At 50.0% G+C, this 27,340-nt stretch overlaps 1 protein-coding gene across 17 annotated transcripts in view; it reads left to right on the top strand.

Moving 5' to 3' along the window:
* The window catches only part of TACC2 (transforming acidic coiled-coil containing protein 2), a 228,576-nt gene that overhangs the window by 144,021 nt on the left and 57,215 nt on the right, over positions 1 to 27,340 (top strand). Inside the window, exon 1 of one of the 17 annotated variants that reach the window (XM_043475257.1) lies at positions 7,069 to 7,657. The exons of 14 other annotated variants lie outside the window; for them this stretch is intronic. In XM_043475257.1, the coding sequence (XP_043331192.1) occupies positions 7,590 to 7,657 (68 nt within the window). In that variant the 5' untranslated portion in view covers positions 7,069 to 7,589. Of the gene's footprint in view, positions 1 to 7,068; positions 7,658 to 27,340 lie in introns of those variants that run through there. 2 more of the 17 variants (XM_043475256.1, XM_043475254.1) reach the window with 2 other exon arrangements.

The following is a 27,340-nucleotide window of genomic DNA, read 5'->3' as shown; positions in this document are numbered from 1 at the left end:
GTCCATTGAGTTGGTGATGCCATCCAACCATCTCATCCTCTGTCATCCCCTTCTCCTCCTGCCTTCAGAATCTTTCCCAGCACAAGGGTCCTTTCCAGTGAGTCAACTCTTTGCATCAGGTGGCCAAAGTATTGGAGCTTCAGCTTCAGCATCAGTCCTTCCAATGAATATTCAGGATTGATTTCCTTTAGGTTTGACTGGTTGAATCTCCTTGTTGTCCAAGGGATTCTCAAGAGTCTACTCCAGCACCACAGTTTGAAAGCGCCAGTTCTTTGGCGCTCAGCCTTCTTTATGATCCAGCTCCCACATCCGTACACGACTACTGGAAAAACCATAGCTTTGACTATGCGGACCCTTGTCGGCAAAGTGATGTCTGCATTTTTTAATAGGCTGTCTAGGTCTATCATAGATTTCCTTCCAAGGAGCAAGCATCTTTTAATTTCATGGCTGCATGATAACAGAAATGAATTTTTCCCCCATGAAGAGTAGCTGTTGGAGTGGTCCTTGCTTGAAAGGATCTTTGAAAGATCTCAGGTGTAAATATGACAAAGGAAGTGAAAAAAGCAGAGAAGATCAGCCCTTTTCAAAGAGTGAGCAAGAGAACCCTGGAGAAGATGGGGTTCTACTGAGCTGGCTCTTCAGCCCAAGTTAACCACTCAGACTCCCCAGGGTGGCCACATGGGATTTAATGTGGGAGTGTAGAAGACGGTCAGATCTGAAAATGAGGGAACCTGACAATCTTCTGTGTGCTCAGTCGCTCAGTGATGTCCGACTCTGCAACGCCATGGACTGTAGCCCTCTAGGCTCCTCCATTCATGGGATTTTCCAGGCAAGAATACTGGAGTGGGTTACCATTTCCTACTCTAGGGGATCTTCCCGCTCCAGGGATTGAACCCAAGTCTCCTACATCTCCTGCATAGGCAGATGAATTCTTTACCACTGAACCACTTGGGAAGCCTGACAAGCTCCTCCCTTTTCTCTATTCATCGGAAAACTGAAGACTTTTGCCAGGCAGGACGGAGAGCAGGGACACCAGCCACAGGATACAGTGAGATTCCGACGAGGCGAGCAAGCACCAAAGCTAAAATTTGCTGGCGGTGGAGTGGCAGGGGGGACATCTGTGGGCTGGAGGAGACTTGCCCCTCGTAGAAGCTGGCGGGAAGCTGGCCCCTGATGCACAGGAGGAATAAGGGGTCCTGCAGAGGCTGGGGAGTGGCACCTCCTCGGCTTGAGGTTGCACAGTGGGGACCTTGGCCCTGCTCCAATGTAGGATGGACCCAGTGTTGGGATCAAGGCCAGGATATCGAATTGGGACTTTCTCCTGAAGGCAGTGGACAACTTTTGGAGCAAGGCCTTGTGACATAAAAGCTGTGTCTCCAAAAGCCCAGGAAGACGGACCCCAAAACATAAAACCTGGATGGACAGAGTGCCAGCAACGCGCCACTCTTGACCTGCAGGCCAGTCTCCTGTTCGCTGGTCAGCTTCGCTTGTCTCAGGCTCCTGTTTACCTGCGGTTGCTGAACATGGGCCTGTACTGGGGTCTGAGTTCAGCTCCCAGATCTTACAGTTTTTTTTTTTTTTTTTTTAATTTTGTTTATTTGGCTATGCCGGGTCTCAGTTGGGATCTTCGATTTTTGTTGCGGCATGTGGGATCTAATTCCCTGACCAGGGAATGAACCTGGGTCCCCTGCATTGACAGCGTGGAGTCCCAGCCACTGGACCACCAGGAAAGTCCGCAGCTCTTGCAGTTTTAGGCAAAGCAGTAAGTGACAAGCTGGACTTTCTGGGTCTCAGATGAAGGAACAAGTTGCAAGCGGGTGGTGATGCTAGAGCCTGTGGAAAGGTCAGCTTCCTAAAGAGAAGGTCTACGTGCTTTTGTGCAGCCTCTTTGTCATCCCCCGACTAGCTGTGCCCCCCTGCCCCTCGCCCATGATGGTGATCGTGAGAGACCTGAAGAAACAGGACCTTGCCTGGACCCGTTTTCCATCTGTATTTACATTCCCAGTGCTCTCCAGATGGATTTTCCTGTGATCTGACCTACTTTCTTTTAGCAAGTGTGCACAGGCTAATTAGCAGCACAGGGGTCCATTGGTCCTGTTTGGAAAGCGTTGCTGCTATGGCAACTGGAGACTTCCCTGAGGCTGGAGACAAAGATAAAGCCGCTTAAGTGTGTTTTCCTTGGGGTGTCAGAGGTGCTTCAAATTACTTACCCTTTCTGACTATGTGTGGTTCAGTTCCTCGGACCCGAGTGGGATTTCAGAGTCTGTATCATATATCTTATCTCTCAGCTACAGGGATCGGGCAGGTTTGCTGAACTTTCTGCTACGTATGTGTCAGGAAGTAACTTGAGAACAGACTCATATTCTACAGGCCAGGCAGATGCTAAGTGCACTAGTATATGTGGAATCTCTAATTGTTCTAGAAATGATGGGTGCATTCTTTGGTTTATCTAGGTTTCTAGGATGTCTTGGGGACATCAGTAGGAGGGTTGGCAGAGGAGCCCATCTAAGTGGGCTTAGCCTACCTTTAGCATCCTAGAATACGCATGCTCTGGTCCAGAGGCCGACAGAGGGAGGGACCTCAGGGTCTCCCTGGTGGCTCAGGGGTAAAGAATCCACCTACCAATGCAGGAGACGCAGGTTCCATCCCCGACTTGGGAAGATCCCCTGGAGAAGAAAATGGCAACTCCACTCCAGTATTCTTGCCCGGGAAATCCCATGGACAGAGGAGGCTGGCGGACTACAGCCCATGGAGTCGCAGGAGTCAGACACGACTTAGCAACAAGGGCCGTGGTTAGAAAGTTTGGGCATCCCTGATTTGGTGGAGAGAGGAGGTGCCCTGCTGTGGTAGTCTCTGCCCCTCACGGGGTGGCCAGGGTAGAGTCTGGAGTGTGGGCTGGGCATGAAGAGGCGGTAAGGAAGGGAGGAGTGGGCCCCCTGAAAGCAGCACGTCTGGGAAGGAAGGTCGGGGCCAAGCAGAGGGCACTGACAGCTTGTGTCTGCAGCCTCAGCTCCAGCCAGAGGCCTGGCCCCAGCGCAGTGCCCTGTGCAGGTTTGAATACACTAGGGGATGTGTGACTGCAAGGCTGGCTGCTTGCATTTTAATAATTTGGGGTGGAATCTGTGCTTTCTTATTGTGCAAACCCATTATTTAGCTTCCTTGGCCATCACTTGGGGTGGGGGTGGGTGAAGGAGAGAGGATTTGGAGGCAGTAAACAGGCCAGAGTGTGATGTCGCCAGTGGTTTCTGTGCTATCAGCAGTTCCTGTGGATAACAAGAACCCAGGATCTACGGCGCGTTTGAGCTGGGTTAAATGGCCCTGAAATTGTTTCGAATTTCCTTGGTCCAACTTGGAGAGTTGTCTCTTTCTTTCTTTTTTTTTTTTAATCTTTTCCCTTCTTGTTAGTTATTCTTGGTCCCTTAGCACTGTACCTTAAACAGCCTGTCTTGGTTGGTCCTCTTGGGCTGCTATAACACAAAGAACTTCGGCCGGGTGACTTCAACAAAAACATTGATTTCTCACAGTTGTGAGGCAGAAAGTCCGAGATCAGGGTGCGAGCATGGTCAGGTTGTTAAAGACAGCCCTGCTTCTGGTCTGCAGATGGTTGCCTTCTCGCTGTGTTCTGAAACAGCAGAGAGATTATGTGTCTCTTTCTCCTTTTGTTGTTGTAGTTCAGTCTCTAAGTCATGTCTGACTCTTTGCGACCCCATGGACTGTAGCATGCCAGGCTTCCCTATCCTTCACTGTTCCCCAGAATTTGCTCAGATTCATATCCATTGAGTCGGAGATGCTAGACCCTTGTGACTTTATCTAACCCTAATTACATCCCAAAGGCTCCTCTGGATACCATCAGACTGGATATCAGGGCTTCAGCATATGACATTTTGGGGGGAGACACATTCAGTCCAGGCAGCACGGCTCTTTTCCTCTCTAATGACTCCCCCTCTCCATGTTTTTTACGTTTTCCTTTTTTTCTGTAGGCTGAATGACTAGATAACCAAGCTTATTTTATTTTTATTATTTTTTGGCTGCACTGTGTGGCAGGCAGGAATCCTAGTTCCCTGACCAGGGATCAAACCCATGCCCCCTGCAGTGGAAGTGCGGCGTGGTAACCACTGGACCACCAAGGAAGTCCACAGGCTTGTTTTAAACTGTGTGTAAAGTAAACATCAAATGTCTTAAATGAGAGTCTGAAAAGTTCTTCCAGAAGTTTATTATACAAACTAGGAATGCACGGATTTCAATTGCATTGACCTCAACGGCATCCAGATTGTATTTGTTTTCCCCCTGGTTCTTGCCCATGTTGTTAACATCACTGTGACGGTGTCAGTGACACATAAATGAAGTGTCGTTAGGTCCTAACTTTACAATTGTTGAGACTCTAAATAGAAGCCCTTCGCCGTAATGCCCCCTCATTTTCTATGTGGTGCTGTGCTTAGGGGAAAATGTTTCTAATCAAGAAGGAAGGAAGATTAACATTGCTCAAGCACCAGTTAGTCCTGGTCCCGGGCTTTCATATATATAATTCAGTTTTCTCAGTACTCTGCAAAATAGATGCTTTCTCCCTCTTGCCAGCTAAGGAAGCAGTGGTTCAGTACCGCCAAGCAGTTGGCTCAAGGCCACACAGCAAACGAGGGAGAAGTCAGGATTTGAACTCCCGTCGCATTTCAAGGCCCTCTCTAGTTATTGCAGCAGACCCCTACCTGTTACGGATCAGGACACTTGGAAGGTTCTGTGCTTTTGTGTGTCGTGAAAAAAAAATTAGTGGATGAGTTCTAATTGTTGTTTCTCATTTTTTCCCCTGTGTGTTTTCCTAGGGCTGGGTTTGGCTGCAGGCCATACATACCATCAATGCTCACGGAAGTGGTCACTTTTCCTCAAAAGGTCAAGTCTACATTTCTTGTTCTTCAGTTGCTAAGTTGTGTCTGACTCTTTGGGACCCCATGGACTGCAGAAGACCAGGTTCCTCTGTCCTCCACTGTCTCCCCGAGTTTGCTCAAATTCATATCCATTCGGTGATGCCATCCAACCATCTCATCCTCCGTCGCCCCCTTCTCCTCCTGCCTTCAATCTTTCCCATCATCAGGGTCTTCTCCAATGAGTTGGCTCTTCGCATCAGGTGGCCAAAGTTTTGGAGCTTCAGCTTCAGTATCAGTCCTTTCAATGAATACTCAGGGTTGATTTCCTTTCGAATTGACTGGTTTGATTTCCTTGCTGTCTGAGGGACTCTCAAGAGTCTCTTCCCGCACTATAATTCAAAAGTATCAATTCTTCATTGCTCAGCCTTCTTTATGGTCCAACTCTCACATCCGTACATAACTACTGGAAAAACCATAGTTTTGACATACCGACCTTTGTCGGCAAAGTGATGTCTCTCCTTTTTAGTATGCTGTCTAGGTTTGTCATAGCTTTCCCTAGGTTAGCACTTATGAAGTTTTCCGCTCCACGTGGTAAGTTCTTTGGATTTCCAGCTGCATCTGAGGCCCAAGAGGTCCGTTTTCTGACAAAAAAACAAACCCTCGGGGTGCTGAGAATGACCGGAGGAGCAAAGCTCAGAATCCCTGCCACCAGATGACTCCTGGCACTGACGATGAATGACAGGCTATGGGACGTGCTTTCAGGAGCAAGCCTCACCCGGCCGCCCCCTGACAGTCACCTTCTCTTTGAGACTGACACGATCATTAGCTATTTTCATATAAATTCGAGAAAGTCAACCTTCTCAGTGTTGCCTGGACGTTTCATGTTGTTGCAGCCCAGGAAACAATTCTGACTTTCTGGGTCTCTGTTGGACACTAATTTTAAATATCAGCAGAGGAAAGTCAGCCCACCATATAGCTCTGGAACCATCCTGACATTTGAGTCACAACTTCAAAAGTAGCCGTCCAAACATCCTCAGCCACAGTTTTAGGAAACAGTGTATGGAGGACATTTCACAATGTTTTGAGCAATTTTGTTTCCATTTTATTTTTGTTTTGGCCACAATATAGATGCATTTTAGGCTGACTCTGCTGTGGGGTAAAGATATGCTGGGAAAATGGAGACGAGTTTTCAGCTTACACATCAGATGTGCTCAGTAGCTCAGTTTTATCTGACTCTTTTGCGACCCTGTGGACTGTAGCCCGCCAGGCTGGGCTTTCCTGGTGGGATTTCCTAGGCAAGAATCCTGGAGTGGGTTGCTATTTCCTCAGAGGTCCCACTTTAATTCCATTGTAAGTCTGATTGGAGCTCAGAATGGGGATGGATGGTCAGTTTCCAGGTGGGCCTCCAAACCTCCTGAACCAAAAGGAGATGAAATCTTCCTTGAGTAGCCTGAGAGGAGGCGGCCCAGGAGCCCAAGCAAGGCTGGAGGGTTTGGGAGCAGCCAGAGCCGGGAGAGGAGCCCTGGCTAGCGGGGCACAGGTTGCCTCAGCAGAGGAATGGGGGTGAGGGCTGGGGGTACTGAATGGGGTGTCACAGACATTCCTGCAGGCCCCGGTCTGGGCTCACAGTCATGGGGATGGATGGTTAGATGGTGTGTCATGGAGAGCTGCCTTTTCCCTGGACACTCTTGTGGTCTTAAGGGCCTGACACGGATGGGCCCTCTCAGCTAGCTGGTCTGACCTCTGATGGTTGGGAGTGAGCCTTTGCAAGGGGCATCTCCGTGGAGCTTCCTGTGGTGGCCAAAGATGGGGGAGGGGGGTGCTGCAGACTCAGTAGCAGGCTTGCCCCAATCCGCCCTACCCTCAAACTGTGTCCTTGGAGGCCGGACCTGGGCTCAGGTGAGGTGGGGGGACCCGGGAGCCAGGCCCTCGCATCTCCCTGGTACAGGCCTCAGCCTGAAGGAGGCAGAAGCCACCGGGACACTGCAAGCGTCTAGCACATTTTCCGCTGCAGCCTGTTTACCTGCCCGCCCAGCCCTGGGAGAGTCCATTGCCTCCCTCCGGGAGGGGTGAGCCGGCCGGGAAGAGGATACCCTCCCCCGCCCCCCACAATGGTCCGCCTGGCCCGGACCACCGCGGCCCTCCCCCCTGGGGCCCCCCGACTCCCGGGCCCGAAGTGTATTTGCATTTCCAAGCCAGACAATGCCGGCGATCCGGGCGAGGCTGCGGGAAGCTGGGGGAGGCGACTCGGGGGTAGAGGGAGGGTCTTCGCCCTCCCTCCGCCTGGCCCGGTTTCCCGAGCCAGTGCTGGAGCTTTGTGAAGATGCAGGCGTCGGGGGCTGCTCGCTGATGATGACATCACCGTGTCCTACTCGGGAGCCAAGCTGCCGGGGGCTTTAAGAGCAGATCCCTTCGGACCCCGCCGGCGCTCTCGCTCACACTCGCGCGCCCCGGGCAGAGTCGCGCGCGCCGGCCACCCTCGCGCACACCGTGGGGGCGCGCGCCGGCCACCCTCGCGCGCACACCTCCGCGGCGCTCGCTCCCCGGGCTCCGGCTCGGGCCCCGAAGCCGCAGCTCCCCGCCGCCGCCGCCCCGGATGCCAACAGCTGCTCCCATCTGCAGTGCAGCAGCCCCGGCCGCCGGCCGGCCCACCCCGGGCTCCCGCTGGAGGTACCGTGCCAGGACGCTGGCCCTGCTCGCGGCTAGCCTGCACTCCAGGGCGCAGCGAGGATGGGAGGGTCGCAGTCTCTGCAGCCAGTCCCAGCCAGCGACCTGAACCAGGAGGCTTCCGAGGCAATGTAAGTGCTCCGCCCGTCGCCCCGGAGGGCCCCCGGAATCCTCCCAGGAGGAGAGGGTGCTGGGGCTTTGTTAGTATCCTCTCCCCTGATGCCCCGTGCAGCCTGGAGCTAGGGCTGTCCCTGACGTTCTCGGGCAGCCTAGCGTGGTTTTTACCTGGTGGCTCCCCTTGTAGCGTTTCGCGCCCCCCTCTGGAATGAGCATCTGGCAGCCCCTGGAGATTCCTGAGGGCAGAAATGACCCCCCTGGAATTTGATGGTGGTTCAGCAGCCCAGTGCGTGCTTGGGGGGCTTCTCCCGGCTTCATAACACCGCCCCCCCCCCCGCACAGTGGTATTTCCTGCAAAGGGAACAGCCGGGCATTAACAAGGGCCTCATGGGAAGAATCCTTGAGGGTGGCAGTGCCGTGCCCATGGAGACAGACCAGTTTAGGGGCAGCCACTCACATAGCTAGACGGATGGCGTGGAGCATCGCTGCTAGACATTCAGTCGGATTAACCCAAGCGTCCACACGCTGACTGGTGAACATCGGAGGACAAGGCTGCTCGCTATTATTAGTAAAGCCAGCCAGTCTTGTCATTGGCCCATTGGTGGAAGCAGCATTTGACTGTGCATCCAGTTTCTGTAAACCAAGAGCCAATGGGGCCTTTATACTGGATGGGTGTTTATTAGGATTCCCGTTTTTAAATGGTCATCTCCATTACCTACCTGGGCCTGTCTGGAGGATGGGGCTTATTGAATAGATCTGGCTGCAGGTCACCCCCGCCTTACCTGCTCTCCTTTCCCAAAGAGAAGAATGTGTTTCAGAGAAGAGTGTTTTGTGGGGGTTTGGGGGTGGGGAGGCGGTGAAGTGGTCATGGGAGCCATTGATGTGTAGATGAAAGGACTCCAGGGATCGGCCTGTGTGTTGTAGTAGGGACGCGGGGTGCCATGTGGGGCTTCTTTACTTGTCCCTCTGCCTGGGGTTTCAATGAGGACCTGGCTCAGTGCGGTGATGTAATGCTAGGCTGAGCCTCGTGCTTTTCCAGGCTCCAGCTCTTTAGCAGCGAACCATTCTAAGGAGCAGGTGTGCACCGATCATTTGTCTTCCTCCTTGTAGCTCGAGACAGCATCATCTTACAAAGGAGGAGCGTCGTGTTGGAGGCTTTTCAGTGCCACGAGCCCTGCGCTTTGCCTGCCCTGGTTTTCGTTTGTGTATAGTATTGTTCCATGCATGAAAATATGTACTACCACCCGGGACTTGAGCCTAAGCCGAAAAGAACAGTTCCAGCCTATTTTTGAGAAGTCTCTAAACTGAAAATCAGTTAAAGAGTGGTAGGCGCTAATTGGCTACTGAGCTAGCTAGCTGTCAGGGCTCAGATCTGTCTAAATGCTTTCAGGAGACACGAAAAAGATATTGTGACCATGTGTTTGGGAAAATCCGCTCCTCAGCCATCAGGGATTCAGCTCACGTGTCCCCAGCATCCCCGCCCTCTTTCCCAGTTGAGTTAATAAATGACCAGGCTTCTGTTGGCTGAGGGCTGAGTTGGGAGAGATTCTGTTAGATAGAAGCTGGGATAAGGTGTCCTAAGTCCATCCTAGGGGGATGTTATTGTTGTTTTAGTTTCTTAAGTCGTGTCTGACTTTTGTGACACCATGGACTGTAGCCCTCCAGGCTCCTCTGTCCATGGGATTTCCCAGGCAAGAATACTGGAATGGGTTGCCATTTCCTTCTCCAGGGAATCTTCCCAACCCAAGGATCAAACTCGCATCTCCTGGATTGGCAGACGGATTCTTTACCACTGAGCTAGCGGGGAAGTGTGTGCTAAGTTGCTTCAGTCATGTCTGACTGTTTTGCGACTCTGTGGACTAGAGCCCACCAGGTTCCTCTGTCCATGGGATTCTCCAGGCAAGCATGCTGGAGTGGGTTGCCATGCCAGGGATCAAACCCACACATATCTCTTATGTCTCACTGCATTGGCAGGCGGGTTCTTTACCACTAGCGCCACCTGGGAAGCCCACCTACCAGGGTGTTTAAATAAAACTCCAGGCCAAACGGCCACATTGTAATGGAAGCTCCTTCTCAAATATTGCCTGGATGAGCTGGTCCATGTGTACTAGCCAGAGTCTTCTCTCCTTGAAACTATTTCTGAAATGTCTTTAAATCTTTAAGATAGTATATTTACTCCTTCACAGAATTCCACCCTCCATCCCCTAACACTTTTGTTTTTTAAAAATGGAGAGAGTGGAAATGATTGGGGCTGGTTCCATACCTGGCAGCTATTCTCTAAAATCGCATCTCTGCTGTCTGAATAACTGGGAGTTTTTCTACTATCAGTTTGCTTATTTCCAGTCTAGAGATTTAAAAAAGTGTATTAAGAGAGTAACTTTCTGTGCACCTAAAGTCACATGCTTGTGAAGAAGAAGAAGACAGGGTAGCCATGTGTGGTCCGTGGCAGGAAGGAAGCTCCCACTGCAGGATAATGCTGTCAGGGCGGCAGGGGTGGAGAGGCACCCAGGGAGCACAGCCTGCCTCGGCGGGGTACAGTCGACAGCTGGGAACTAGACGGAACATGTGTCTCTTTTTCTGTGATGGTTCCCTGTGAGAGATCAAATCAAGGAGGACCTGGGTGTAAGAGTGAACCCAAAAGACGGGGATGTTTTGAAAGTCCCTGCAGAATATTTTCTTTTTTAGTTGCAGGATTTCTGTGCTTCTGGGTTCAGGTTTGGGGTGCCTTTGGGCAGCTTTTGTAGCCCCACCTCCTAGCTTCATTCTGTCCCCGGAGAGCAGTGGATGGGGAGAGAGAGATGGGGAGTCTTGTGTCTCCCCCCTGGGGTGCAGCAGCAGACCGGAGGTGCAGCATGGCACATGGGATCGGGAGGGGAGGCGGGCATGGAGGTTCACGTGTTGAAATCCCTGTGACTCATGGGATGGTCCACCCCTCCCGGGAGGGCAGCATCACCCTCCCACTTTGCTCCTTAGAAAGGCAGAATCAAAGGGCCCACCTTTGCTTCGAAGTCAGAATCTCCATTTAACCAGTGATTTGTGAAGACGCCGGGATGACTTTTAGGCAGGAAAGTTTGAGAAGCCCAGAGCTTCTCCATCCGGGTGAGTCCCTCCATCTGGGTTCCTGAGAAACCTCTGGACACTCCTCTAACTGCCGCTTTCTTATCTGGAAAAGAAGTCCTGGTAGCAATAGTAGCCTTTGTTTCCAGATAAAAGACGGGGGCGGGGGGAGGGGGGAGGAGGTCCGGGAGAGGAGAATTCCGCTGCAGAAAACACTTCTCAGCACGGACGGATGGGACACACACAGGAAAGGGACGGGAAGTACTTGAGTCAATGTGATCTGAGTCCATCGATTAGACCCTGCCGCTGCGCCCTCCTTCCGCTGCAGCCCCTCGAGGCTCGGCTTCTGCTAAGAAAAGCAGCGTTAAGTGCTCTGTCTTTTGTGTAGCCGGAGACCCCCATCCCAGGGGGCTCCCTCCGCTTCCTGCAGATCCCCACACCCTGGCTCTCCAGGGACGGCCAAGGGCCATCGGCATCTGAGGGTAAAAGTGGTGGTTGTATGGGCAAGTTCAACCTACTTCGGCTGTGGCGCCGCTCATGACCCGAAAAAAAAAAACCCCAAAATCACAAATAGGGAAACTGCTGCCTGTGTGGACCCGTGAGCAGCAAAATAGAAGGGCTGGGAGGGAGGGCGGGAAGTGATGAAGAATGAAGCAACAGGCTGCAGTGATTGATGAGCAGGGGAGGGAAGGTTATAAAGACAGCGGGGAAAACGAGCGGAGGATTTATGCTTAGATGTCCAAGGAGAGGATGTGGCGTTTGCCAAGACAAGGAAGTGGGATTTGGGAGCGCATCTGGGGGAAGGTTGATGAGTTTGGGCTGGGATTTGAGATACATGTGGGATCGGAATTCTAGCCAAGAGAGTGCCCAGGACCAGGGAGGCCCTGGGCACCAGTTGTACCAGGTGAGTGCTTCTGGGATGGGCTTGGAGCTCTTTGGGCGACTGTGGTCACAGATGGGAAAGGGGAGTTTTGGTCTCTTCCATCCCCGTGTGGCTCCTCACCCTCTCAGTCTGGGGGCTGTCGAGAGGGTCTAGCGGCTCTGAGCTTGCCCAGCCTGCCTCTTCGGGCTTCTCAGGGTTGCGGTTCCATGTCTGTGAAGACCGTGAGAAGACAGAAGCAGCAGGAAAGGCAGGAATGCGTCTGTGTCTGAAAATTGCCAGTATGTCCGTTGCTCAGAAGTCCAGAAAGGGCCACTGGGGCTCCTGGCAGGAGTTTTCTTTAGGTCTCATTGGATTTCTTTCAATGTCTTATTTCTTAAGATGACCCTCGGCTAAGTCATTTAGCTTCAATGGCAGCATCTTGACTGTGGGCCTGTCAGTTCTTAGAAGCAGATACTTCACTTTGGATATTATTGTTGGATGAAAGGATGAGCAGTTTTCCCCCTGAAACTGAATAGGCTGTAAAATCGTTTGTAGAATGGGCGTTGCCTGAGTCCCAAAGGTGCTATCTTAGTTCAGGTTGCTATAACATAAAATACCACAAAGGACACGGCTTAAACAACAGATACATATTTCTCATATTTCTGGAGGCGGCAGAATCCAATGTCAGTGTGTAGTGAGGGCCTGCTTCCTGGTTTATGGACGGCTGTCTCCTTGTCCTCATCTTGTCCTCAGACATCAAGGCAGTGAAGGTGAGCAGAGAAGAGCAAGCACTCATGTTCTCTTCTTACATGGGCACTGATGCCCGTGTAAGGCGCCGCCCTCATGACCTAGAAAATGAAAGTGAAGGTCGCTCAGTCGTGTCCGACTCTTTACGACCCCATGGACTATACAGTCCATGGAATTCTCCAGGCCAGAATACTGGAGTGGTTAGCTGTTGCCTTCTCCAGGGGATCTTCCTGACCCAGGGATCGAACCGGGGTCTCTCACATTACAGGAGCTTCTTTACCAGCTGAGCCACAGGGGAAGCCTAAGAATAGTGGAGTGGGTAGCCTATCCCTTCTCCTTCTGGATGTTGCCGACCCAGGAATCGGACCAGGGTCTCCTGCATTGGAGGTGATTTTTACCAACTGAACTATGAGGGAAGTCCCCTCATGACCTAATCACCTCCCAAAGGCCCCACCTTCTAATACCATCACATTGAGGGGTAGAATTTCAATATAACAAATTTTGGGGAGACATAAGCAGTGAGTCCGTAGCAGGTACTTTTCCTTGGTTATCATTTCTGAATATCTCCATCATGGGCCCTGTGTCCGGAAGGATCTTACCTTCTCTCTGCTCATCTGCTGACTCTCTCTAAGGTGGGCTGAAGGCAGGAACATTCCGAGGCCTTCCAGGTAGCTGCCAGTGATTCAGGGGCCATGCCACCCCCTTCTGCTGGGGCCCTGGGACAGGGCACCTGCTGATGGCGGGGTGAGCAGCTAGGATTGGAAGATGGATTAAGTGACTGTGGGCAAGTGTTCCGTCTAGGTCATTGGCTTCAGGGCACTCTCCCCATTGACCCTCTGTCCCTGTCTTCATGTTTCTTTCTACCGTCAACAGCCCGTTTCTGTGGCTATAGTTTTGGTTGCCTAGGAACCAGTGTAGTCTGAATAGTCAGTATGATTGGCTGTTCTTGCCAGATGGATAGCCTGAGCTGGGGCAGCGTTAGCGTTCCGGGGTAAGCAGAGGATGGTGAACAATTCCATCCTCTTCCCCTAAGATTAGTGATGAGGACGCAGGTTTTGTAAACAACTTTTTTCCATGAAAACTGGTTGTTCATGGACTCATGCTTTTGTTTCAGGTTGGATGGGAGTCTGAGGGAGACTGGCTGGCCACAAAGAACTGACTTAGAACTGTTCAGTATATATCCATTCTACGTTGTAAGTGGTAGCTTGGATGACACTGGTTCCGTTTATATTTACAAATTCACTTTAGCAGTTGTTTCTAGAGAGCAGGTGGGTGCTGCGTGCCTTTGCCAAACGTGGAAACAACGCTGGATGCTGTAAGAATGAAGAGCTCCTCTCTTAGCCTTGTTGAGTAGACTCAGGTGTTCCCCATTACAGAAACATGTCCATTACTTCGACCCAGGCACTTCCGCCCCCATTTTATAGATAAGGAGACTGAGAGCCCTCCATGCTTAAATCAAGGGGTTGACAGACGCTTTCTGTGAAGGGCCAGACTGGCTTTGCAGGGTGTGAGGTCTCCGTTGCAACAACTCAGCTCTGCCCTGAGAGTGTGAAAGCAGCTGCGGACAGTTAGTAAATCAACGTCCCAGTTACATTTTAGTTACAAAAAGAGACAGTGAGTTGTATTTTGCTGGCACCTGATTGTGTAGGGCTTGGACCTGTGTCCTCACCCCTCATGACCTCATGGCCATTTATCAACACTAGAGTCCTCAAGTCTTCGGCCTGGGCCACCTTCTTTGCTTCTTTAAGACGTCTCCTCCATACTCATGGATGTAATACTATCATGTACTCAAAATTCCCCCGTTTATATCCTCCCTGTTGTCTGAGCACCATGCTTATCCAGCTGCTTACTTTGTATCTCCTCTAGGGTTTCTCATGGAGCGCCCAGGCCTAACTTGTCCAAAATAGAATGGATGACCTTCCTTGTATCAAAAACAAAAAAAAGTGTATATAAAGTGACCCAGCCTCACCCGATTCCCCATCTCAGCACATGGTACCTCACCTCCCAGCTGCTCTAAGCAGAAACCTGGTGGTCAAGCCTTGCTCTTTTCCTTTACCTCCCTGCTTCCTAAAACAGTTCAGATGATGGTTCTTCCCTGTATCTGCTTCCCGTTGCTTTTAGTCTAAAATCCAACCCCATGTCGGAGCCTGCTAACGCACTGGTCACCTGTTAATTCTCTGGTCACCTGCCCCAGGGCTTTTGCACATGCAGCAAGCTGCCTAGGAAGCATTCTGCCCTATGCTGGATGGCTGGCTCCTTCTTCATTCTGCCCTATGCTGGGATGGCTGGCTCCTTCTTCATTCTGCCCTATGCTGGGATGGCTGGCTCCTTCATTCTGCCCTACGCTGGGATGGCTGGCTCCTTCTTCAGCTTCCATTCTCGGTAGATTTTTCTGCCCTCACTCTCTGGTGCTGTCCAGAAGAACCTGTGACCCTGGAAAGATCCTATATTCTTATTGCCCCATATGGTAGCCACTAGCCACACATGACTCTTGAGCACTCGAAATGTGGGTAGTTCATCCAAGAAAATCTTTAATTTTATTTAGTATAATTTAAATTAAAATAGCCACACATGGCAAGCGGCTGTTGTAGTGGACGGACATCACAGCTCAGGGTATCACCCTTTTGTTTGAGGCCTTTGTAAAACTTAGTGAAAGGTGGAGTTACTTGATTTGTGTCTTTAACTGTTGTTATCAGGATGTGAACAGTGTGAGGGCATCCTCCTTGGTTTTTTTTTTTCCTTGCTGCTTTTAGTTTATTTGAATTTTATTGAAGTATAATGTGTTTACAATGTATTTAATTTCTGCTGTATAGCAGAGTGACTCAGATATACATATATTATTTTTTCATATTCTTCTCCATTATTATTGTTGTTTGTTGTTTAGTTGCTAAGTTGTGTCTGACTCTTTTTTGACTCCATGGACTGTAGCCCACCAAGCTCCTCTGTCCATGGGATTTCTCAGGCAAGAATACTGGAGGGGGTTGCCATTTCCTACTCCAGGGGACCTTCCCAACCCAGGGATTGAACCCAAGTCTTCTGCATTGGCAGGTGGATTCTTTGCTGCTGAGCCAGCAGGGAAGCCTGATTCCACTGTTGTTGTTCAGTCACTAAGTCTTGTTGACTCTTTGTGACTCCATGAACTGCAGCACGCCAGGCTTCTCTGTCCTTCACTATCTCCCTGAATTTGCTCAAGCTCATGTCCATTGAGTCAGTGATGCCATCCAACCATCTCATCCTCTGTTGCCCCCTTCTCCTCTTGCCTGTAATATTTCCCAGCATCAGGGCCTTTTCCATTATGGTTTATTATAATTCTACTTGTTTATGCTTGTGTATCCACATACCTTTTTTCAGTAAGTAATTTGTTGAATAAATGAATGCATGAACAAATGAATGAATATCTCACTAGCAAAAAGAATTCCAGGCACAACTGCTCCATGCTGAGCTGTGCTAGTGGGGGACTTACAGGGGCAGGGAGAGACTCAGCGGGACCCTAGGCATTGAAGTCCTGTGGGACTGGACCCAGGAAGACAGCCGGTTCAACCCTCAACCTTCCTGTGGCCCCCGTGTGACATCTCAGGGTCCTGCCAGAGCACCAGGCTAAAGGAAGCACATGTATGCGTCATGCATAGCCGCTCAGTCATGTCCAACTCTGCGATACTCTGGACTGTCCCCTGCCAGGCTCCTCTGCCCATGGGATTCTCCAGGCAAGAATACTGGAGTGGGTTGCCATACCCTCCTCCAGGGGATCTTCCCGGACCAGGGATCGAACCCGAGTCTCTTGTGTCTTCAGCATTGGGAGGCGGATTCTTGACCCCTGAGCCACCTGGAAAGCCCACATCCCTGCCTCGGTGCTCCTGCAGATTATCCCAGCATGCACTGCAGCCTGCAGGTTACTCAGGTCACCGCTGGACACATACCATAGCTTTTTCCTCTCCCCTCCTGGATGGTTTGTTTCTCTTAGACGTCTGTTGTCTCCCAAACCTCTGTGCACCTAAGGGTGTCTCTGTGCATCTCTCAGCTGGTCTCTTTTCCTTGCTTTCCTCTCCTTGTCCATGAGGAAGCTGCTGCTTGCCGGGTAGATAAGGCAGAGCAGAGGCTTTCAGGGAAGCTGGGCTTGGGCTGCGAGCAGCAAATTGCCTTTGTTCTCTCACTCTTTGCCCTGGCAAAGGAAAGCACCTCCTGGGGTTGGGAAGGTGGGCCTTCTGCACAGTGCATCCCACGGCTGTGCGATAAATTACCTGTTGGAGAGGTGGACTTCCCGCAGGTTTTTTGTACTTGCCAACCTTCCTTATTTAGAAGGAATGTTCCCTTTACTGCTTTCAGTGTTTCCTGCTTTCTCCTTAAATGGAAGCAGCAGCAGCTCCTGGCTCTGGGCCGGGGAGGGTGGGGTGGAAACAGGGGTGGGGGTGGCCCTTCTGCCCAGGGTTTGCTCCAGCCCTGCTCTGAGGCGGATCCTAGCAGCTCTGTGTCCTTCTGGGACTGACTGCTCAGGCCAACTGCTGGACCCAGTTTGCGGTCAGCATCCCAGCTCCATTTCCTTCAAGGTGCTGCTGGCGTTCCAGAGCCTGAGAATTTTAGAGCTGGAAGCGTCAGGACCTTAGATATCAACAGGGACTTTGTCCTAACAGAAAGTTTATCTCATGAGCACATATCATTCATGAAATATCACTCACGCCTTTCCTGCTGGTCATGATTCAGACTCAGTCAGGTAATCCTTTTAATCTTTTCCCTTTAACTTCCAATTTGCTAAAAAGTATATATATATTTATTTATTTAGGCTGCTTCAGGTCTTAGTTGCGGCATATGGGCTCTTTGTTGTGGCATGCAGACTCCTCTCCAATTGCATTTCTTGGACTTTGCTGCTCCACGGCATTTGGGATCTTAGTTCCTGGACCAGGGATCAAACCTACATCCCCTGCATTGAAAGACAGATTCTTAACCACTGGACCACCAAGGAAATCCCTAAAACAATATATTTAGATATATCATTTGGTGAACTGAAATCAGAGGTGTGTTCCCAGTGAAATCTCTTAAAAGTGCAAATTCTCTACCCGCTGAGAAAATGTAGTGGATAGTTTATTTGGGGATAAAAATGACTGACGGGGCCCTTGGTCCAGGCCAGTCTCGGCTTGTGTCTTTGCCCTCAGATGTCTTTTTCTTTTCTGATTCCTTGCATCATCTCAGGGATGTTCCAGAGGTCAGTTTCTAAGGGAAGTGGGTGTTTACCCTGTTTATCCAAGTGGGAGGTGGCTGAAGTTCATCTACGTTGAATTTGACGTTATTAAAAACACCCAGTCACTGTTAATCGAGGCCAGGGGTGAAAATCACACTGATATTTGCCAGCCCGTGAGCGGCTGCCCACCCAGGAGGAGCCATCCTTTCTGCAACTCCCCATCCCTAACTCGCATGCAGCCTCCATCTTTAATGGGGTTTGGCTCTGGATATTGGGGACTTCAGAAGCAATCTGGATCAAAGAGGGCTGCAGCTTCTGATAGTTGCTCTTTTGTCAGGGCTCTGGTGGGATGCGCTAATTATTAATTGTTCTGCTTTAAAGGGAGCGGTCTGGAAGTATTTTCCCTCCAGGAAGGAGGTAGGAGAGGCTGGCTTTACTTTGGGAACATCTGCATACATGTAGTCTTGCATGGAATTTCCCAGCCTGACTTTGTTCAGAGAGGATCCTGTGACTGTGTTCATTTCCTTTAATGCCCGAGGGGAGAAAGACTGACCCTGAAGCCAGGCAGGGCTATTGGGGGAGTGAGGTCAACACTCACAGCATCCGTCTCCAAGGAACTCTGCTCCTGGGGAGAAGGAAGAGGCAGGGGTGCCCAGAGAGTGTGTAAGAGACAGCTGGTGGGGGTCCGTGGGTGGTGCAGGGGTCAGACTGGGACCCCAGCCCGAGTGTGTCTCTTTCTCAGAAGGGCTTTGCCTGTGGCCTCAGCTAGGCACCTTTGCTGGCACGAGGAAAACCAAAACTTCAAACTGACTTTAAGAAAGAGGGCAGGGAGAGATAAATTAGAAGTTTGGGATTAACAGGTACATACTACTATGTATAAAATAAATAACCAGCAAGGACCCACTGTACATAGCACAGGAAACTATATTCATTGTCTTGTGATAACCTATAAGGGAAAAAGAATGTATATAGATGTGTATGTAACCGAATCACTTTGCTATATACCTAAAACGAATACAACTTTGTAAATTATTCATATAACTATACTTCAATTTTTAAAAAATGGCTTAAAAGATAAAATAAAGGTTCAGAGCAAAAAAATAAATAAATAGAAAGGAGGAAAAGTTTCCTGTAATTGACAGGTGGTCATTATCAGGATAGCTTAGAAAAAGGGATCTCCTCCCCCACCCCACCCCCCCACCCCCGCCAAAAAAAAAAAACTGGCCAAAGATCTGAATAATTTAAAGCATCAGAGTTTGTAGCTTTTAGACTCACCTTCTTTGATCTACAGCAGCTGAGTTCCTCCTGGAGCTGCCCCTCTAGCCTCGGGATGCCTCATGGGCTATCAGCTGGTGGGGTTCCGACCCCTCTGGGAGGTGGGGAGATGGGGCGGGGGGGTGGTAGTCCTCTGGGCTGGTCCTCACTTGACTGATGAACTGACCTTCAGTGGCTCAGCTTGTGTCTGGGGCCCTAACAGGGGTGTTGTGGGAGGTGAGCCTGCTCCTGGGACGACTCCTGGGTGTTTTGGTGCCTGGTGAGTATGTTCGGGGTCCCAGGGCCAGGCTTGGAAGAAGACCCCAGGCACCTGGAGAGGTAAGGAGCAAGAGGAGCGTAGTCATGTGTGGCCGGAAGCTTCTATCTGTGATTTCCCCAGAGACTCGCTGCTGATGTTTCTGGGGGATACGCCACGGTGGGGTCAGTGGGAAGGACCGCCAGGTGAGAAGGGCAAGGCCGACTCTGGGGAAAGGTGGTGCTCAGCGTGCTGCCTTGAGGATGGAGAAGCTGGACGTCAGAAGTGGAGAGGTGCTTGTTCTCCACGGCCCCCACACCCAACTGTTCCAATAACAGATGAGGGAGAACGGGTCTGAGCCCACTCTGTGGACCATACACCATGATCGCTGGCCCCACTGCAGGGCATAGCTCTTACCACCTGCCAGACTGCGTGGAATTGGGGCTGCCCGCAGCCTCCAAGGCCACCGGAGGATTGAGTCATAGCCCTGAGGTCACTGGCCACCTGGTCCCGATAAGACAGTGGGTAGAGGCTGCAGCGGGCAGCCTCTCTGCTGTCTGCCCTCTCTGTGTGAGTCTGTCTGTATCGCCTGGCCCTGCCCCTGGGCTCCGGGGACTGTCTGGGGTCAGGGTAACAAATACATCAAAGGTAACAAATACCACCTGAAGAAACAGTTAGTGGACCACTGCCTGCAATGCAGACCCGTTCCCGGTTCCTAGATGCAAGGCATTGCCAGCTTGGTTATGACATCCATGAAATGGGGTTAACACCCTATCCCCTTCTTGTTGCAAAAGAATTCTGCATTTAAGAAAGAGAATATATGTGAAGAAATTATATGAAATGTTCCTGTCTTTTTGTGGGTTTGAATATAGCATAGGTCCTTTGGGGCTTCCCCTGTGGCTCAGCTGGTAAAGAATCCGCCTGCAATGCAGAAGACCTGGGTTCGATCCCTGGGTTAGGAAGATCCCCTGGAGAAGGGAAAGGCTACCCACTCCAGTATTCTGGTCTGGAGAATTCCATAGACTGTATAGTCCATGGGGTTGCAAAGTGTCGGTCATGACTGAGCGACTTTCACTTCACTTCATTTCATAGTTCCTTTGAAGTCTATTGAATAAAGCCCTGAAATGCCAGTACCTTGTGTAGCACGTGTGTGCATCCTTAGTCACTTTAGTTGTGCCTGAGTCTTTGCAAACCAATGGACTGTAGCCCGCCAGGCTCCTCTGTCCATTGAATTCTCCAGGCAAGAATACTGGAGTGGGTTGCCACGCTCTCCTCCAGAGGATCTTCCTGACCCAAGGATCAAACCTGAAATCTCTTATGTCTCCTGCATTGGAAGGGACATTAAGACGGGTTCTTTACCACTAGCACCCTACATTAATATCACTTGTCTGAATGGTTTATAACAACAGGAAAACCCCTTAGTGCTTGTGAAGTGGAAAAGAAGATGCTAAATCTTAGAGCCAGCCTGCCGGGAAGGAGGAGCCTTAATACTGCTCTTTACTTCTCTGTGCCCACTCTCTTGGGTTTACATGTTATATTTCCCAGTCTGTGCTCAAAGTATTAATGTACACTATGACAGAATGAGATGGCTGGGTGGCATCATCGACTCAATGGACATGAGTTTGAGCAAACTCTGGGAGATGGTGAAGGACAGGAAAGCCTGGAGTGCTACAGTCTATGGGGTTGACTTTGCTACAGTCGCAAAGAACCGGACACGACTGAGGGACTGAACAATAACAACATACTATGACGTGACATGATATTTGTAATTTCCTGGATGTTGGCTTTCTCCCACTTCTCCAAATGTGACCACCCCTTCTAAACCTTGAGGCTTAAATGCCTACGGTGGTGGGTGGACTGGGCCAGAGATGTAGGGGTAAATGGGTACAGGCTTTCCTGGAGATGGTATGGATTGCCCAAATATCAGGGGCCCTGGGGAATATCTCCCCCACACCCAGATGTAACCTTTTATTGGTAAGAAAAGGAACCTGGGGATGAAAGTCTATGAAATTGGAGCAGTCAAGTTGTAAGATAGAAAAGACCCACGTGACAGAGTGATGGCTACACATGAGGAGTTGGGGGCCAGGGGTTGCAGGGAGCCCATATCTGCTGGGGAGGACGATGCCACACACCCCAGCCAAGCACCTGGGCGTCCGAGACACCAGGCTGGAGACCTCAGCCTTCAGTGGGGCTGGGGACATGACAGAGCAGTGTTCCATGTCTGCGAGATCTCCATGGACCCTGTTGACAGCGTGTCCATGTGTTAGGAGTGAGTCTTCATCTTCTCTTGTCTGGGACCTGGAACATCTAAGGTGGAGAGCACTGGATATCCCATGATAAGATGGGTGAGGGACCTCCCTGGTGGTCCAATGTTTAGGACTCTATCCTCCAGTAGGGGGTGTGGATTCCATCCCTGGTCAGATCTCACGTGCCTCATCGCCAAAATGCCAAAACACGCAACAGAAACAGTATTGTAACAGATTCAATAAAGACTTTAAAATGATTCACATCAAAAAAAAGTCTTAAAAAAAAGATGGATGAGTGGACCTCCAGGCATCCCTTAGACAAGCATCTATTACGGGCTCAGAGGCAAGCGTTTGTGCCCCTGGAGTCCTTGTTCTGAGTGACAAATACCCGCCCCTTCTCACTCTCCTTTTGGCTCATTCTGAGGCATTGCTTCCAAGGCCTCAGTCAGTTCAGTCGCTCAGTCGTGTCTGACTCTTTGTGACCCCATGGACTGCAGCATGCCAGGCTTCCCTGTCCATCACCAACTCCTGGAGTTTACTCAAACTCATGTCCATCAAGTCGATGATGCCATCCAACCACCTCATCCTCTGCCATCCCCTTCTCCTCCTGCCTTCAATCTTTCCCAGCATCAGGGCCTTTTCTAATGAGTCAGTTGGCCAAAGTATTGGAGCTTTAGCATCAGTCCTTCCAGTGAATATTCAGGACTTGATTTCCTGATTTCCAAGGCCTAGGATGAAAATAGTGTCTAAGGGGGAAATTGAGGGTTTGTGGGGCCTCCGTCTTGAAATGGTGCTTAGGAAGCATCTGATTATTTTTCCATATCCGAGTACTTTTCATTCTTTGGCTGAAATGCTCTTTTTCCGTCCCTGATGTCTTTGTTGTAAGATTTCTGTTTACTTGAGGTTAGTGGCTGTGGAATGAGAATTCGGTTGGTGGGTTTTCATCCAGGAGTGTGATCTCAGCTGACCAGTTCTCTCAGTGGTCCCACTGATCCTCATCACCCAAGCCAAGCAAATGAGACCCCTCTGCTGTTTTTTGAAGGAAGTTCAAGTGTGGAAATGTCTAGAGTCAGAGCTTTTCCATCTTAGTTTTGGGCAAAATGTATCATTTTCTCCATTCATGCTCCCCCCAGCCTTGGCTTGAAGGAAATTCCTGATTCTTTGATTTTCTTCTAATGCTTAATCCACTCATGTGTCCTGTGGCTTCATCCATCCACATATCCTGAGACAAAGAAAAGAAGAGATAAGCCCCTAATTATTTAATTCATCTTACCTTAAGATTTTCAGCTGAAACCAGAAGCACAGGACTTTTACATAGCAGGAGCCTTGAGATAATGGAGAACTCTGAGCCTTTGATGCAAGAGATTTGAAAAACAAAGCACAAAGCTGGCCTTTAACATCTTGCCCTAAAAATAAGAGAGGGAGGAGGCTGGAGCATGCTTATAAGTGATTGGGCTGGAAGGCAAGATGGACAGAAATAACCAGTGACTGTGGTCAGATTTACACCATGTTCTGGTCCTTTTATCATGAAATTGAGTTGTTTGTGGCAGGAAGGCCAGCCCTGAGAGTCTATTTTAACCCAATTGGCTTATTGTCACAAATACCTTAACTTTGAGACAGTTTGCCTGTTTGATGAGGGAGACTGTGTTGTTCGTTGGAGCTTTGTTATACATAATTGAAATCTGAGGTTACTTATCAGCCTTGTCATATTTAAACTAGTAATATGACTCTGCTATTTTTCTTATTATATCAACTGGTGTAAAAGATGATTCAGAGTCTCTCGAAGTCGAGAAAAACTCTTTCCTTGTATCTGTTACGGTGCAATTAAAAAGACAGGTTTAACCAGGAGTTTTTGAAAGCGTTCTCTGCTCCATCCCTGACAGCCGGCTCTGAACTTCCCACAGGCACCTGGGAAGCTCTGGCCATTGCCCACCACCGTGGTCCTTGCTCATCTGCTGGGCTGAGCCCTTCTTCTCTGGATTCTACTATCTCTTTGAAGATCTGATCATCTCCCCCTCCCCCCACCTTACTTCTGCCTCTGCTGCTGTTCTCTGAACAACCACATGACCTTTTTTAAAAAATCTTTTTATTTTGTATTGCAGCTTCCCAGGTGGGCTTGGTGGTAAAGAATCTGGCTGCAGTGCAGGAGACTCGGGTTCGATCCCTAGGTCAGGAAGATCCCCAGGAGAAGGGAATGGCTACCCGCTCCAGTATTCCTGGCTGGAGAAATCCATGGACAGAGGAGCCAGGCGGGCTACAGTCCATGAGGTCACAAGAGTTGGACACGACTGAGCAGCTAACATAGCCTATTTAACAACGTTGTGATAGTTTCAAGTGAACGGGGAAGGGACTGGGCCGTTCAGATACATGTATCCATTCTCCCCCAAACTCCCCTCTCTGCCGCAGAACACTGGCGTCCACGTGCGGTACAGTAGGTCCTTGTTGGTTATCCATTTTAAATATACAAGTGTGTACATGTCCACCCCAAGCTTCCTAACTATCCCTTCCCACACTGACACCCATATGTTTGTTCTCTAAGTTGATGAGTCTCTTCAGAATGACCTTTTAAAAATATAAACCAGGGACTTCCTTGGCTGTCCAGCGGTTGGGACTTTGCCCTCCAATGAAGGGGATTCGGGTTCCATCTCTGGTCTGAGAACTAAGATCCCACATGCCTCTGGGCCCAAAACAGAACAGATTCAATAAAGACTTTACCAGTGAAAGTGAAAGTAGAAATGTGTTAGTCGTTTAGTCGTGTCCGACTCTGCAACCCCGTGAACTGTAGCCCCCCAGCCTCCTCTGTCCATGGGGATTCTCCAGGCAAAAATACTGGAGTGGATTGCCATTTTCTAATCCAGAGGATCTTCCCCATCCAGGGATCAAACCCGGGTCTACTGCGTTGCAGGCAGATTCTTTACCTTCGGAACCATGAGGGAAGCCTTTAAGAATGATCTACATCAACAACAACAAAAAAAACTTAAACAGGCAAACAAACATAAAAACATGAGTCAAGGTGAGCCCTTGCCCTGAGTAGAACCCTTGACCAGTGTCCAGCTCTTCAAGCCAACCTTCTTCTCCCACCCACCCACTGTGCTCAGATCTGGGGCCTTAGCCCCATTCCTTGCCCTTGGCAAACTCCTCACCTCCGGGCACTTCATCTGGTGGTTCCCTCTGTCCGGAACCTTCTTTCCCCAGCTCTGTGGGGACTGGGTCCTTCCTCCTTCTTCACGTCTGTCTCTAAGAAGCCTGCCTTCTAGGGAACGCGAGAGAGAGAAGCTCCAAGTGCAGCCCAGAGCCTGAAACAAACCAGTGTCAGCACGTCCTCTATTTTGTTGATTACAGATCCTCTCCCAGTGGCTGTGAATTAATTCAGTAAATATTCGAGGGGAGTTTCTTGCTTCATTTTACAATTCCTCGCCCACAGCCATTTTAGCAGTGCTTGTCTGGGGTTGGGGGTTGGTGTTAGGTGTGTGGGAAGAGCAAGAAAATCACACTCTTTTCTCATGACTCTGTAAACTCAGAAATCACTGGTACAGCTGTTCCCTGACTATGGGGGGCTTTTAAGAAAAGAAGACTACGCTTAGTGTTTCTCTAACTTATTCTAATTCTCTGATTATGTTTAGGTGATGGATATAATGATCTTGGTTGTAGAATTTTAACACTTTGAGGACTGGCAAAGGGTAAATATCTTCTAACTTCCTGGCCTTGTGCGTGGCACTTTCCAGGTATAAACTCACTTCCCAAAGCCATCCCATGTGGCTGGTGGTACACCACCTATTACCCGCTACTACCAACACTGCATAGACAAGGAGACCGAGGCCCTGGAGATGTTACGGAAACTGTCCTGAGTTTGTTTAACAGGTGGCAGAGCAGGAATTTTGGAACCAAATCTGTTGACCTCATTTTGTGTATTTGGTGCGTGTTCTGCTGTGTTTGTTTATGAAATGATCAGAATCATAAATTCATATATTATACGTGAAGAAAGTGCTTTCATTTAGATTTCATCAGTTCAGAATTTTTAATAAGTGGGTCAAAGACTGGATTGATGTCGCTGCATTATGTATGAGTGTAAAGGGCGTGACGATAAACTGAAACAGGCAGTGCCTCAAGGGAAAAGCACATTTTCAAGGCGTTGAACAATACTTATTCTCTGCAACTGGCTTGCTGTTTACAAGCTGTTCTTTCTACTTTTTATTGTGTAAAGAGATGGGAAAGAAAGGGACAAAAGATTGAAGTCCTCCTCTCTGTTGTACAGAAGCACTGTTTGCAGACTGTGGTAAAAAGTGAGCTTTTAAAACTTTTAAAATGTTGGACTTTTTACCTAAGTATTCTGGCCACTCCATGCTGAGTCCAGGTTTGTGCATCTGTTTCTATGCGCAGCATCATGACTAAGGCTCATCAAGACCCACAGAGGACCACAAGTTATCATTCATTTCGCAGAGCTGGGGAAGAAGAGGTTTTCTGGCGAATGCATCTTTCTGCTTAGCAGAAAGCGACTGTGGAACATGTTTGTTCAGATAAAAGAAATACAGCAAAACCCAAACTACTTCTGGAGGCACTCGGAAGTGCTCAGTTGTCGGAACCTCAGGGTGTCTACGTGCCTCACTCAGGGTCACTGTTCTGATCCCTGGCAGAGGCCACTTTCCTGACCCCAGAGGTCTGGGTGGCCCGTGACCTCCCCTCATCACTCCCTGTAGGTTCCCAGAACCTTAAGCTTAGACACCTGCTGGTTGAACGAGGGAGGGGATTAAGGTATGGCCAAAAGGAAGGGGTGAAGAAGGAAATGGCAACCCATCCCAGTCTTCTTGCTTGAAAAATCCTATGGACAGAACATGGGACTGTAAAAGAGTCAGGCATGACTTAGCAACTAAAAAACAAACGAAAGGAGGGGGAGGGGTGTGCAGAGGCAGGAGGCCCAGGCTGGCCCTGCTGGCTGCCCCCAGTGGCCGGTTATGGATCCAGATGCAGAAACTCCGTTTCATTTGTCACCTTGGAAGTGAGGATGCTCTGGGAAACCGGCAGCATACAAATGTACCAGGGACTGACTTGCACGTGAGGAGCACAGCCTGTCGATGCCCAGGAGCCTCTAGGATGTGGAGGATGGTTGCTGGGTTAGGGTGAGAGATGGAGGACACATGCTCCAGTCTTGCCTTTGACAAGTCACTGAGCCTTGAGAGTGGGAAGAAGCAGCGTGCTTCTTGGGAGTGGGAAGCAGGTCTGACTCAGCTGCCCAGGTGCCCAGCCCCTGAGAGGTCCTGCTGAAATTGGCATGGAGTGAAGTCCACACGCCTGCCCTGTTGTGAGGATCACGTGACAGGGTGGATAAGGACATTCCGAGGTGCTAATTGCACAGTGTCGGCTGAGATGAGCAGCCTAGGCCTCGGAGTCCCTGGTGGGGGCATCCCCATCCTTGTTACCAGAAGAATGCTTGTTGAGTGCAAGAGCGCGGAAGGATGGGAGCTTCTTGCAGGCTGTGGGAGCACTGGACTGTGGCCCCACGGCACCCCTGCGGTGGAGCCCCGGGGGGCTTGCCCCCAGGTGGGCGTGTCGGCCCGAGCCGTGCAATGGGGGTGGGGTGGGCGTGGTGCTGCACTCTGGCTGCCCGTCTGCTTTCTCCAGGCTCCTGTCAGCTCCTTCCCTTCTACCGGTGTCACCTGGACATAATCCAGCTACTCAGACCCCAGCTGTGGTCTATTCCTTGTGTCCTGGACCAGAATGAGATCTGGAAGAACAAGCCAAACAGATCTGGAAAGATCCCAGGTGTTCCCAGCAGCGTGGTCGGGCTCCGCCCTGTTCCGGCCTGCATCTTCCCCTATACCCAGCCAAATGTGTCCTCCCGTTTAAACATCTTTTTCTGATTACAGTCACAACATATATATGTTGCCTAGCCTTGAAAGTGACTCAGTCTTGTCCGATTCTTTGCGACCCCATGGACTGTATAGTCCATGGAATGCTCCAGGCCAGAATACTGGAGTGGGGTAGCCTTTCACTTCTCCCAGGGATCTTCCCAACCCAGGACTCCTGTGTATATGTTGCCTGTATATGTATATATTTGTCTCTGCATAGGTATGTAGTGAGTGAAGTTGCTCAGTCTTGTCTGAC

Source organism: Cervus canadensis, chromosome 8 (genome assembly GCF_019320065.1).
Source record: "Cervus canadensis isolate Bull #8, Minnesota chromosome 8, ASM1932006v1, whole genome shotgun sequence".
Lineage (NCBI taxonomy): Eukaryota > Metazoa > Chordata > Mammalia > Artiodactyla > Cervidae > Cervus > Cervus canadensis.
The sequence above is the reverse complement of the archived record's forward strand: the minus strand, read 5'-3'. Positions and strand labels throughout refer to the sequence as shown.